The 13,326-nt window shown below is 42.4% G+C and overlaps 1 protein-coding gene across 1 annotated transcript; it reads left to right on the forward strand.

Moving 5' to 3' along the window:
* Positions 1 to 3,948: 3,948 nt before the first annotated feature.
* On the forward strand, positions 3,949 to 6,471 carry LOC308382933 (protein FAM177A1-like). Its single transcript, XM_080860475.1, has 5 exons — positions 3,949 to 4,026; positions 4,496 to 4,693; positions 4,838 to 4,904; positions 5,131 to 5,228; positions 5,592 to 6,471. Exons 1-5 carry the CDS (start codon positions 3,955 to 3,957, stop codon positions 5,799 to 5,801), a joined length of 645 nt encoding a protein of 214 aa, XP_080716601.1. The 5' UTR covers positions 3,949 to 3,954; the 3' UTR covers positions 5,802 to 6,471.
* Positions 6,472 to 13,326: the final 6,855 nt, after the last annotated feature.

The raw sequence follows: 13,326 nt of genomic DNA on the forward strand, positions 1-13,326 counted from the left end.
GAGCACATGACTGACACGCTCATCTTCTCAAGTCTCACATTCGGAAATAAATATGAGAGAAAAAAAAATAGTGTATGAGAGGGAAAACCCACCGAGCGCGGAGACTTACGAGTGTTGACTCTCAACAAAGCAAACCTATGTGATAGCCTACCTAAAGGATATCCACCACCACCCAACTTTCTCTACGGCAAAATTCAACCAAAAGAAAGGGGGAAAAAAACGAGTGATTGATCCAGCATATGCTGCCAAGTAAACACTCCATGAAATGGGCACTAAAATTCTATTTATTCCCCAGGTCTAATTCAAACCTGGCCAATTCACTGCTTCACTGCAGGACATTAGCGCTGAATGCCTAGCAGAACGCCTCAGCCAAACTCACCTTGCCCAGTCTTCTGGCAGCTGATATATTCACTCCAACCTAAGGATTTTTAAGAGCCTTCTTTAATTTACATGTGATTTCTATATCTGGCAGCCAAGAGTAAAATGCTTTAAAATCGAAATCGTTAGGCTGGGAAACGGGCAGAGGATCACAGTCTCACAGCAGAGCTGGCTGCATGAATTAGGCCAACTTTCTTTCCTGGCACTTGGGGAGGTTTGAGCCCTCAACATATTCAGAAGAAAAAGAAAAAGAAAAAGAAGAAAAAAAACTGATGAGTACCCATGTGAGTCACAGTTTGTAAGAGACACTTTGTGACCAGTAGAAGCAGTTCACCATGCAATCCTTTACCACCACTGCATTCAGTGTTGTGTCATTCCTGAGAAAAAGCACTACTTTTCAGGCACTCGTCTATATAGACTGCTGTTCAAAAGAGACTCTTTTTCAAACAAGTAGGAGGGAGGAGGGAAGTAAGAGAAGATACTTCTCACAGTGATTTTCAGAAGCTCTTTATTCAGCTCCATAAAATGGAATTAAAGTTGGTGGAGTGAGGAGAGGTTTACGCTTCAGGAACTTAAGCGTCACCCTCCCCAATTCCAAAATTATTTCGCCACTGGCAATCCCTTATTTAAGATGCATCCAGGCTACTTATTTTTAGGCGACAGCAACACGGAGCCATCCATCTCCTCAACATCGCATCCAGTCTTTCCAAGTCCCAAATGACAAGCAAAGTAATTAGCAACAACTCATCAAGCTAAAATTAACTCTCCCCTTTTCCCCCCCTTGTTTATTTACTGTGCAGTAACTGGAGTCTAACACTTCCATTCCCTGTTCATATCACAACTGTTTCAAACATGCAGCCTTTTCACCCTTTCTTTTCAGTGATGTTACACTGACCTCTGCTGGATTCTGAAATCTCCCAGATTTTCACATGGTGAACGAGAGACAGAGAGAGAGAGATTGGGAGAGAGACAGAGAGAGAGAGACAGAGAGAAAGATTTATCATTCTCTGGGCTACTTGCCATGACAGGATGCACAGGCTTTTTTTCTCCTCTCCTCTCCTCTCCTCTCCTCTCCTCTCCTCTCCTCTCCTCTTCTGGATCAAGCTGTCCTCCTGTCATCTCCTCCACTGGCTTTTATTCAGGCTTTCTGTAAAGGAAAGATATAACAGGATGTTACAAGGCTGCTCAGCAGGAGGGAGATAGCTTGACAAGTCATCCCTCACCATCCAACAACTTCCTGCCTGACAGTCATAACTGTCTGAAGCTTTGTTCCAAAACAAGCTGCCACCTCCAAAGACCTGCAGGTTGACAGTTTTTACACATATCAAGGATTCGCTCTCTGCAGTGTTTATGCCCGGGAGGGGATTATGCTGCTCAGAAGCTGAAAGATGCGGATTTAACTTTTGCTAGAACACTGGAAATCTATTCGCATACCAAACATATGTGGCAGGGTTAAGGTTAAATTATTAAGGATCATCGGCAACCTGAACTACAAGGCAAAAGAGATGTAGAGTTATGATAACACTAGGCCTATATCTGACTACACTGACACGAGTCGAGTTTTAACATCCCATAAAGCATTTTGTCTAGTCATCTCTCATATTTTTCTTTAATCTCATGACTAACCAAGCAAACTCCAACCACAAAGCATTACCTGTTTCCAATCCATTTGGATAGCAATATGCTTTACGTTCTCATACCTATTAAGGCTGAACGATTAATTGCATTTGTGATTTGGGGGGGAAATCGCAATTAGATTATTTTTCCCAAATCGTTCAGCCCTAATACCTATGCATTTACCCCCTTATATAGCATAATATAACACAATACTTTTGGAAGTTCCACTGTAACACTGAGTCTTCAGTGGTTCCTGTCATTGTGTTACAGATAAACAACACCATGGCATGACAAATAAGCTGTCAGTGATTATGATAAATTAGATGTCCCATATTCATGAATCATTACGCTCATTCAACTGCAGTCATATGGCTTCACTGCTGTTTCTGTGCTACTTCGACGATCCACCAATTCATGTCATACTATTTCCACCGCCACAGTATAGACATTGGAAAATCCACAACGAAATCCCAGATAATGTGCAAACCCAGTACAGTAAAATGTCCCATAAAAAAGAGTACCCCTGGCCCTGGTCTATACATGCATAACCCAGTACATTAAAATGTCCCATAAAAAAAGAGTACCCATGGCCCTGGTCTATAAATGCATAAAATGCCTCAAATGCAGTTCTGAAAAATCAAGTTGTCACCAAGTGAAAAGTGAGAGTAAGTTCAACACACAGAAGTCGTGACCTAGCATCACTTTCAGCAAGTAGCAACCTGCCATGTCTTTCATCTCATCTCATTTCATTTCAGGTCCCACAGCTTTGAACCCTCTAAACTGTGAGTAAGCCAGAGCCTGCCTGTGATTATCTTCAGGCAGTGAATCTGAAAGAGCGGAGCAGGGCAAAGCATTCCCCTAGTTTTGCATTCTGTTTGGTTTTCTGTGGGAGCTTTACCTTACCCTCCACTGCCCTTGAGATAGCAGATTGCCTTTTAGGATATTTTGAGCTCGCTGGGTAGATGCCATACAGCTACTGTATAAAAAGCCAGTTTTGTATATTTTGATTACGATGAATTAATATTCTGTTTGATGGATTATGCGACTGCTATAATCACATTGTTGAAATTATGGAATTATTCAACAAGAACAAAGATTAAGACAATAAGATAAAGTCACAATGTGTGTTCAGGAAAGCCCCACTGTGTGCTCAGGAATAAGGCACAATAATAACACCATGGTTGAGGTAAATACATAGGTTTACTGTAATATTAAACAAAAAGGCATCTCTCAAAAATATTGGCTAGGGGGTCACATCTGAACTCTAAAGAGCTGGCTTCCTCTGCTTATGAAAGTGATTTGTACAGGCTACACTTAGATTGTAGGTCATTACGTGCTATGTTCACAAGTATGGTGATCCTGTGTTCCCTGAGCTGTCTGTCAGCCCATTGCAATGCCTGTTGTTTGCCAAAGCAAAAAACAATTGATTGGAAATTAGTGTCAGTAAAAGACACATTTAACAGCATTATAACAATAACTATTTTAATATAATAACTGTATAGAAGGGGAATGATAGCCTTTGCCTATATCTGGTAGAAAGGACAGCTATGGTACAGAATTAATCAGTTTAAATCACAGGAAATCTTCTCGCTTCCATCGACTTCTGCTTAACTCTGAACAAATTAGCAAAAGCAAAACTGTAGATTAACATCACACTTTGTTCAGCCATATTTCCTCAAATTGACCTACCATCAGAGACAGCTTTTGAAGAGCGTTTGTGCAAATCATCTTCATTTAACGGGCATATACAGTATTCTATTTTATTAACTGATGCATAGAGCAATTTACAATAATTCTAGCGGTTGGATGCCGAACATTTAAAAACAAATGTAGACCTGTATTCTGATACCTTTCCCAGTATCCTCGACGAGAAGAACTTTTATTTTGTAATGAGGATGCTTCCACGGAAGTCAGACGTCAGTCGTTAGTTTACAACTCTGGTACACAAAGAGAGTCACCATGGCTGACATATCACTCTATCTTACCAATGTTAATGTCACTGTTGGACAGAACATGGACATGGTAGAGAAGGTAGGTTTCGTATTTTTATTTGAGTGCGAACCAGAAATCCAGGATATCACTTACAGTTGGCCAAATGCTAAATACCATCGACTTCAGACTTCATAAACGTGATATTAGGTTGTGAAAAACATGGATAAATCCCTCCTCATCACCTGTTTTTAACGGCAATGTGACATTTTATACAATAGACACCGTAATTTCAAAAATGATCAGGAGCCAAGAGAGTTCAGTTAGCACTGAAATTATAATCTTCTGTCCAAGATTACAGTGGACGACTGTGTTTGACAGCTACCATCCAACATTATGCATCACTTATCGTTCATGATTTTGTGTATTGCATTGAGACTTGCATTCTTTTTTAAAGTAATGAATGTGTGTATATCCTAACAACCCTTTTTAAAACGTATTCAGGATTCAATACTGTAGCTTTTAGCAGACCTGTTTTGTGTGTCTAAACTGTGTGTCTGTGTGTATTTAGAGCCCAAACTCAGGGAAAGATTTTGAGTGTGTTGAACTTGGAGACCTGGGGAAGAATGATGAGAAGAATGAGAAGACTCCTCGCAGGGTCATCCATTTTTCCAACGGAGAAACCATGGAGGAGTACAGCACAGACGAAGAGGAGGAGGAGGATGAGAAGGAACCAGAAAAGAAAGATCTTCTGGCTCCAATTGACACGGTGTGTATGTGTTTGAGGCAGAGAGAGAGAGAGAGAGAGAGACGGCGTCTCGTAGGCGGTTGGATATTTTGAGCATGCTTGCATATTTCATCATTTTCAAAGGATATATGCATGGTGTTCATGGGAGTGTTCTTTTCTTATCAGTCCGAGCTGACCTGGGGTCCTTATGTTTGGTTTCAAATGTGGAGAGCTGCAACATCTACAATCTCAGGTGAGGCAGGGCTATTGATGTTTGTTGTTGGTGAAATTGTAGGAATTGTTTTTAGCTAGTATTGGTGAAGTTGTAGCAATTGTTTTTATATCAATCCCAGGTGACAGTTGTTGATAAAAATAGTGTGTTATGCTGTTGTTTAAATGTCTGTGAGGAACATGACAACGGGCCCATCTGTTGTTGAAACAACAATGATTAGACAACCGGCGTGCTCTTCTGTTCTCAGCATGTGATTACTTGGGTGAGAGGATGGCGTCACTGTTTGGCATCACCTCTGCCAAATACCAGTATGCCATCGACGAGTACTACAGGATAAAGAAAGAGGTTTGGAAGCCTTTGACTTGTATTACCTCTGTTAGGCTAATCTGGTTTATTTATAAAACAAGCATTTGTGCATGACTGAATCTGACATAAGTAAGATGCATTCAGATTCATTCATTCATACATTCAGTCACCTTGTGTTCACGTACAGTCATCTGTTTGTGTGCTTATCACTTTGTCCCATTGCTTGCTCTATCCTGATGGTACTTTTGCCCTGTCTCTCTCATAATGTTATTAGGGATAGACGCGCTCTACTTAAAAAAAATATAAATGCGTTTTCAGGTGCGAGTAAAAGGATGTTAACTATGAGTAAAAGTTTGAGAGAGCGGTTTTTATTCTACTCATCTCTCATAATGTATCATGCAGAAAGAGGAGGAGGAGGAGGACAACCGCCTGTCAGAGGAGGCCGAGCGATACTTTGAGGAACAGCGGTGCTACAATGGCGAGACTCAGGAGCCCGAGATGCACCAGCCAGAAGGAACGACCCCTGAGGTGAACTACAACGACCCTGACAAAGACCCTCAGACCCCCGCTGCTACTACAGTTAGCGTCCCCGTCATTATCACCAGCACCTAACCAAAGCCTTGATGGCAGAAGTAGCCGAAACGTTACGTCGTAACCGTTCGGGTTTTGAATGGGGCAACTACAATTTTATTTAGTGCACTAGTCTGGTTTGTTTCTGAGGGCTTTACCACACAGGACGTTCGGTCATATATAGGACATGAACTCCTGTGCTAACTCTTGAGTTCTTCGCCAGTGGCCTTGCTATACCGATCCCAAACCAGAATACAGCTGCTGCTGTCGCTGCCAAGTCTTCATGAAGGACGAACGGATGTATGGAATGAGGGATCTAACATTGCCATAGACCTAAATGCACTCCTCACATAGGAAGCCTAAGTTGTTCTTAGAGTGAGTTCACTTAACACTAGACCTGAGATAACGTCTAAACTGAGCACTTGTGAGTTTTTACAATACGTGTCGACACTTTAATTAGGTAATTGTTTCGATCGGCCTCTGGTGATAATGTGGCGAGGTCCTCGACTCGATAATCAGCCATCTCCCACTAGTCTTAAAAGATACGATGCTGGGAATACGGCCTTACACTCTCTGACTCACTGATGAGTTTATCTGTTGTTATAAAAACCTGTTATTTATATATTTATTTTTCTTGTTTTCACTGGAGGTTATTTTACTTTACAAAACCATTGTTACTTTTTTGTATTTAACACACTGTAATAAAACTGTTTATAATGCATTTCGATGCACTTCACTTGTGTCTTTTTGTTAACGTTGTTTTTTCCCTCCTTGTGTTGCCTCCTCTGTCCTTGTCTGTGTCTGTCTGCCTGGTCTTGGTTGTTACGTGTGGTTGGAGTGGCAGCTGACGTCTTCCCAGTTAGCTACAAAAGGCCTCTCTGTCCGTGTAAGGTCCAAGGGCAGCTGAGGTCATTCTGTCAAAGTGTCAGATAAGCACAAGAGTGCAGCCGGGGCGAGGTGAAGGCAGATGAAATTCAGAGCATGTGAGTCGAATCCGTAACTACACAAGGAGCAGACCCTGCCTTTTTAGACATGAACTGCCCCTCTCATGCCCTCTTAGACTGTCCTCGCACAAACGTTTGCGCTCTCTTTTTTTAATTTATTTTTATTGAGCTGTTCATTCAAGAGGACCTCTGAATGCTGAGTTTATAAAGTGAGAATGGCACTTGACAAACACGTATTTATTTTGTATGACTTTTTTTATATGACTACATGTAGGCAATTGAGTAATTCTTTGACCACATTGGTTAGAAATGAGCTAGTTTCTAATGGCCGCCCAGACAGTCTTCTCAGATAGACATGTCCGCTTGGAGAGGAGACTTTTTTTAATAAATATATATATAGTTCATTCAACATGACCACAGAATGCCGAGGTCATTTGATAAACTAGGTATCTGTTTTAATAGTGTGACTAGACATACAGTAGGTGAGTGATTCATGCTGTGGCTGTGTTTTGTGAAGCTATGCATCACTCTCTTCTGATTAGTCACTGGCTGTGAGACTGATGTAGAGATTCCAGTAGTCCAGTCCAGTGCCATGATGGGACGGCTCCTCTGTGTGTGTGTGTGTGTGTGTGTGTGTGTGTGTGTGTGTGTGTGTGTGCGTGTGTGTGTGTGTGTGTGCAAGTATACGTGACCCTCTTAATTGAAGTCCTGGCCCACTATGAAACCACACAAGAAAGGGTTGTCAGTGGCCAGTACAATACTACACTGTCAGAGAGAACTATGGGTGGAGGAGAGACACTGTGACATCCGCACGCACACACACACACACACAAATCCCATCTGCTGGATAATCACATTCTCATACACACACACACTCATGAAGTTACCGGTTATGCCTTTCACCAGACAACTGCTGACTATCGTCTTAGTCACCACTCACCAACTTTTCATTGTCTGAAACATTCCCCAGGCCATAAAAACATCTGGCGTAATGGCACACTCTATAAATGAGGCTTTGAGTAATGTGAGGGTAGGATTTTATTGAATTGTGTAATATCTCAGAATAGAACGAAAACTCACTGATTGGTTGGGAAAGGAATGTTGTGAGTGGTGTGCTGTGTTCAGTGGTGACTAGTTTTTCAGACCATCTTGACTCACTGTCAGAATTCCCACATTGTGTCACAGACATAATCTTCACAGGTTCTCCAGTGTGTGGATCACTTTGTGGCCCATAGGTGGGGCTAGAGTGCTATTCCAATGCAGTTGAAGAACACTGGGCCTCAGAACAGTCGGTTACATGAGCAAGTGGAAAACCTAGTGGTTATGCTCTGAGATTGGTGTGTGGGTAGTGGAAAGTCAATCGCTGCTGTCTACTCTTTGATGTTTGACAGAGGGAGCTAACAATTAGAGAGGCTAGCAGTGTTTAGCTATGTTTCCAGACACTATCTGTTATGGGGAATTGAACAAATACGCAGCCTGTGCCAAGCGAAGTTGACAACCCCCTTAGCATATTTAAAATATCTTGTGGAAGCAGAGCTCTGTATTTTTGTGTGCTCTGAGGCTGGTTGAGCATGCCGTCTGCTGGCTGAGTCACACGTTCTGTGGTTTTTCGCTCGTCAGAACTCAAACTCTAGACATTTTACAGCTGATTTCTTTTTGTTTTATTTTCTTTCTTTCTTTTTTTTTTTTTTCCAAAGAATGTCCTAACCGCAGTACAACATGTTCTTCGAATTTCCCCCGCGTTGTTAATTTTAAGACTGGTTCCTGGTTAGCTTTCATGAATGTTGACAACATTGTACGCATTCCTGCACAGGCCTCGGCTACGAGAGACTTTTCTTAGTATTGTTTTCATTACAATTTCCTCCTTGGCAAAACTCCATCCACCTCACTATTTAAAACCATCTGATGGAGTGGGCGTCTGTGTTCCTTTTTTCAATCAGGCGTAACAGCAGACACCTGCATTTGCACAGCCAAATGCTACTGATGAAAATAGCAGGCGCCCATCCGCAAAACCCAACCACTGCCCTCCATTTAGACGAGGCGAGGGGGATTTCCAGCATCCGTCCCTCTCTCTCTCTCTCTCTCTCTCCACCCCACTCCTCGCACTTCCTAATGCTGCAGTCAAAACAAAGCTTTACTTTTTCTCAATTCTATACGAGAAGCTCCAAGTTCCTCTACACCAGCAAAAAAAATAAATAAAGAAGGCAAACCGAAGTAACCCAAGACTGTGCCGGAGGGGGGATTCAGGCTGTGTGTAGGGGGGTAGAGCATGAGCAGACATGCAATGCATGTGAGCACCTTTTAAGCTGAGAGACTGACACCTTGATATTTACAGCTCACCTTTTCGGTTACATTTGCATGTTCGACTTGTTCCAATTTTAAAAGACCAAGACCATTTTAGAACAAGCTTTTAGGTTAGATTTCAATGCCAAGTATGTGTGCAGTTGGCCAGTGCAACGGGCCCTGCCTATCCAGCTAAAACCAAACCCCACCACATGTACTTCATAGTCTTTTTTTTTTTTCATTTAAGGCCCTGTAATCTCATGGAGTTTAACCTGCATGTGTCATGCCACATATAAGAGTCTAACACTGGCATGAACATCTTGAGTGGGAATGCAATATGGGGGTTTCCTCCCTCTTTCATCTCCCTTAATGAGTATCCAACTGGCTGCATGATCACAGATATTAGTGGGGGGATGGAGGCAGGGTGGGAGTGGGGGTGGGGTCCTTGTAGATGTCTTTCACACAGCAGGTTTGTGTTTGCTGTCTGCTTTTGTACCAAAAAAAAAGATCTCTCTCTCGCTCTCTCTGTCTGTCTGTCTGTCTCTCTCTCTCTCTCTGTCTGTCTCTCTCTCTCTCTCTCTCTCTCTCTCTCTCTCTCTCTCTCTGCCTCTCACTGGTTCACTCACAGAGCCGTGGAAAGTCCCTGGCAGAACACCACCTCTCTGTTTCTCACATGCAACCAGACTGTTTGACTTCGCTATTGCTCCGCGTATAGTGAGCTGCTCATACACCGCACAAAATCAACGAGAAGACAGGGAAATGGTGCACTGTGAGGCCTACACAGTCTCCATTCATTTGTCTCTTGCATTCATCAGTGAATGCATAAAACTGCATTGCTACACTCAAACTCTCAGAATATTTCAGATCTGATTCTTTCTTTTTTTTCTCCATTTCCTTTTTCTCTCTATTCTCAGTGACATGTCACATCTCTCCTTCTTACTCATACAAGGAAGTGATTTGGATCTTGCACAAACAAAGTCTTGTATCTTTGATGCTATGTTCTCTGGGTGTTTGTGGCCTCTATCGGGATTGTTATCATTCTCTGCAGGAGGAAGTAAAGTCCCCTTCATTGGCCTGGGCAGGAAGGACTACTTCCTAGTAAAAGCTGGTGGTTCACATTTCAGAACAAAAACTGACAACTGACTCTTCTTATACAAAGTATTACTTATTGTTCTCACCCATTTAATAAAAAGGGTGCTACCCATTATCAGTGTTGTGCAGCTTATGCAAAACAAACTACAAGTAGAGTACATCTTCTTTTTAAAACTGGATGTGGTTTGAAATGATTCCCACAGAGTGCAGGACCTGGGTGTGAAAAGGTTACTTTGGGTTGTGAAAGGCGGTAGCCATAGAGACAGTAAGAACACAGTGTTCCCTACACGCCCTCCCCAAGCTCACTCCCTGTGCCACCCCTTTGTCCTAAAAAGCCCCGAACGCTATCGTCGATCACTAAGCTAAACAATGTTGTTACTGGGTTGGTTTTAATACTTCATTTAATTCCTGTGTATCCACCCTCTTGACCAATGGCTCACAGACCCTGTCTGTAGCCCTGTAAACTTTCCTCCACATGCTGAGTTGTCTTCTTGGGCCTCTGTGCTGTTTTGAACATTTGAAACATCACAAGGGCCCACCTGACAATGCATTATCGTTCACAGGATCGTGAGTGTTATTTCTGTTTCCAAAGAGGAAATGCTAAAGATAAAAGAGAACCAACATCCAGGAAGGAAGGAAAATCCCTGCGTTTGTGGACGCCAGAACAAATCCCCACGCACCATGTGACGGCTCACTGTAGATAATTATAGCCATGGCCATCCAAATGAAGCACATCCAGCGTATGCAAATACCAAGGTATTTCATATATGGTGTTGAGGCTTTCGTGCCGAGCACTGGCTTGGGCTGAAGCCAAACGGCACATCTGTTTAAAGACGGACACTCTTTTGTTCAACTAATAACTTGTATAGGGGGCGATGAAAGTGAAACGCTTCATGTTCTGATATAGTTTCTTTCAGGTAAATCCTCCTAATTAGATTCTTAATATGTAATTCTTTGCACATTACACTGAACTTGGACATCACAGAGTAACTACCAGTGAGCCAGTATATATTTTTGGAAAGTACATCATATGTCTTCCTTATGCTCAATCAACTGTGCTTCTTCTGCCCGGTTATGCAGTTTAATTTAATAGTGTAGGCTATACGTGCAGCTGTGAGTCTGTCTGGAAGGAAGACAAATTCAGGCACAGTAGAGCCACGTCTGCGACTCCCAAACTGTACTTTGACTTCGTAAAAGCATACAGAAGCAGCGTGAGGAATTCCCCTGAAAGTTCAAGTGATTGCAGATGTGCCTCTCTCTTGCTCTCTCTCTCCACCCCTCTCTCTCTCTTGCTCTCTCTCTCTCCACCCCTCTTCCAAAGCAAAGTTCAGCTCCAGGCTCTGGACAGTAGCGCTCGTGTCAGAGGGTTGGTCTGGGAAGGCACTCAAGTGCAGACAAACCATGTGTGCTGCGCTCTACCAAACGGCTGGCCAGCTCATGGCAGCCTGGGAGAGGCACTGAGGAATAGAGGGAGCGGCAAACAGGGGAAAGTTCAGGGGTTTTCAGAAATGTGGAACCGAGAAAGTTTTTCAGGAAGTTGTGGAGACACTGACGGCGGATGGCTGTGTGATATGCTTTAAGTCTCTTTGACACGTTTCTCTCGCTCGCAAATAATACAAAAAAATCCCTCTTCCATCTCAGGTGTGAATTCATTCATTGATACTAATTTAACAAAGCCTGAATTATCTTATACTGAACTACAGAATCTGCTCTAAGGCAATAACACATTTTACATCAGACTGTGGGGGGGGGGGGGGGGGGATCTACTTTGGGCTTGTTAAGACCATAAGTCGTGATGCTGCAGACAAACAGACTGTTGTGTGTGTGTTATGAGGAGCTTGTGACTATCTGGGGCCCCGGCAGTTCTTCATTCACACAATAGGTGAGCACTTCAGGCACTGTAGTTGCAAAACAAATAACCTCTTCCTCTTTACGCACTACACATGTGCCAGGTGCTCACTTTGGATGGAGTGGACTGAAGATGGACGTCTGCGGGCCGAGAAGGGAAATTCCGACGACAAAGCACCAGGCCAAGATCCTTTGTGAACTCATTCTGGTTTATTTCAACATTTTTAAAGGATGGCTCAAGAGTATAATGTGTCCGATGGGTCAATTGTGTAACCACCTCTATTGTCAGCCAGGTGTCCTTTTTATTTTTTATTTTTTTTTTACAGTTCCTGTGTATCCAGTTTTGCATATTGAAATTAGTTCAAAATGGAAATACTAAACGGACACCAAAACATTTGCTTCCTTTGAGGTTTCTTTAAGACAGATTTTCAAGATATAGCTAGAAACATGGATGGAAACCCATATATTACATTACATTTGGGTAGACATTATAAACAATAACCTAAAAGAACAGGTTAGCTCTAACTTAAGAAACTCCCTTGGCAACTGGCAAAAGCCCTTTATCTCATGATCTTCAAGATTTGTATGGATTCACAACAGCGTCTAGCCGTCAAACGACGGTTAGGGTCAGAATGCGTTGTCCATTTTAATGCCTCATACATGTTATAAAAAAAACTTTTTCCTTAGGCGGCCTGTCCTATAATTGGCTACTTACTCACTCCTGATGTTTTGCTTAGCTGTACAATACAGAAAGTGACCTTTGTTTTGACATTGGCAGTAGGAGGCAATAACTCCCTCTAAATTCCCTGTTCTTTCCCAGTCAATCTTCCACCAAGCCAACACAGCGCCCACCATTTAGCACACATTTTATTTTTGGCTCCATCTCTCAATATTACCAAATGTAGCCAATGAGGTAAAAAGGTTTCCCCTTCTGGGACACTCTGTGAATTCACAGTCACATGAGGTGTTGTCACTGGGCTAAGAGTCACTGGGCTAAGAAAAAGAAACACACACTGAAAATACCCTGCACTGCAATGTGTTGTGACCACACATACTTCCCCAAATATCCAGCTGGTGGGATTAGCCTTTACTATGTATTTTTTTGTTCTCACTTAACTGTCAAAAGTCAAAGTCAAAGTAGCTTTGTTGTCAATTACTTCACATGTCAAGACATACAAAGTAATCGATAGGACGTTTCCCACTCTCCCACTGTGAAACATATAAAGTGCACAGGCACAACAGATAAACATTTCCTAAGTAGAGCATACAGACAAGACATTACATAACACTACGTAGAATTCAATTCAATTCAATTTTATTTGTATAGCGCCATAACAATACAATTGCCTCTAGGCGCTTAAACATACGTAGAACATACAGATAAACGTACAGCAGCATAG

The sequence above is a fragment of the Sprattus sprattus genome (assembly GCF_963457725.1).
Source record: "Sprattus sprattus genome assembly, chromosome: 2".
In the NCBI taxonomy this organism is placed as follows: domain Eukaryota; kingdom Metazoa; phylum Chordata; class Actinopteri; order Clupeiformes; family Clupeidae; genus Sprattus; species Sprattus sprattus.

Coding starts and splice junctions, on each gene's coding strand:
- LOC308382933 (XM_080860475.1), top strand. CDS start 3,955: ATGGCTGACATATCACTCTATCTTACCAATGTTAATGTCACTGTTGGA. Junction 4,694..4,837: donor TTCTGGCTCCAATTGACACG/GTGTGTATGTGT, acceptor TTTTCTTATCAG/TCCGAGCTGACCTGGGGTCC. Junction 5,229..5,591: donor ACTACAGGATAAAGAAAGAG/GTTTGGAAGCCT, acceptor TGTATCATGCAG/AAAGAGGAGGAGGAGGAGGA.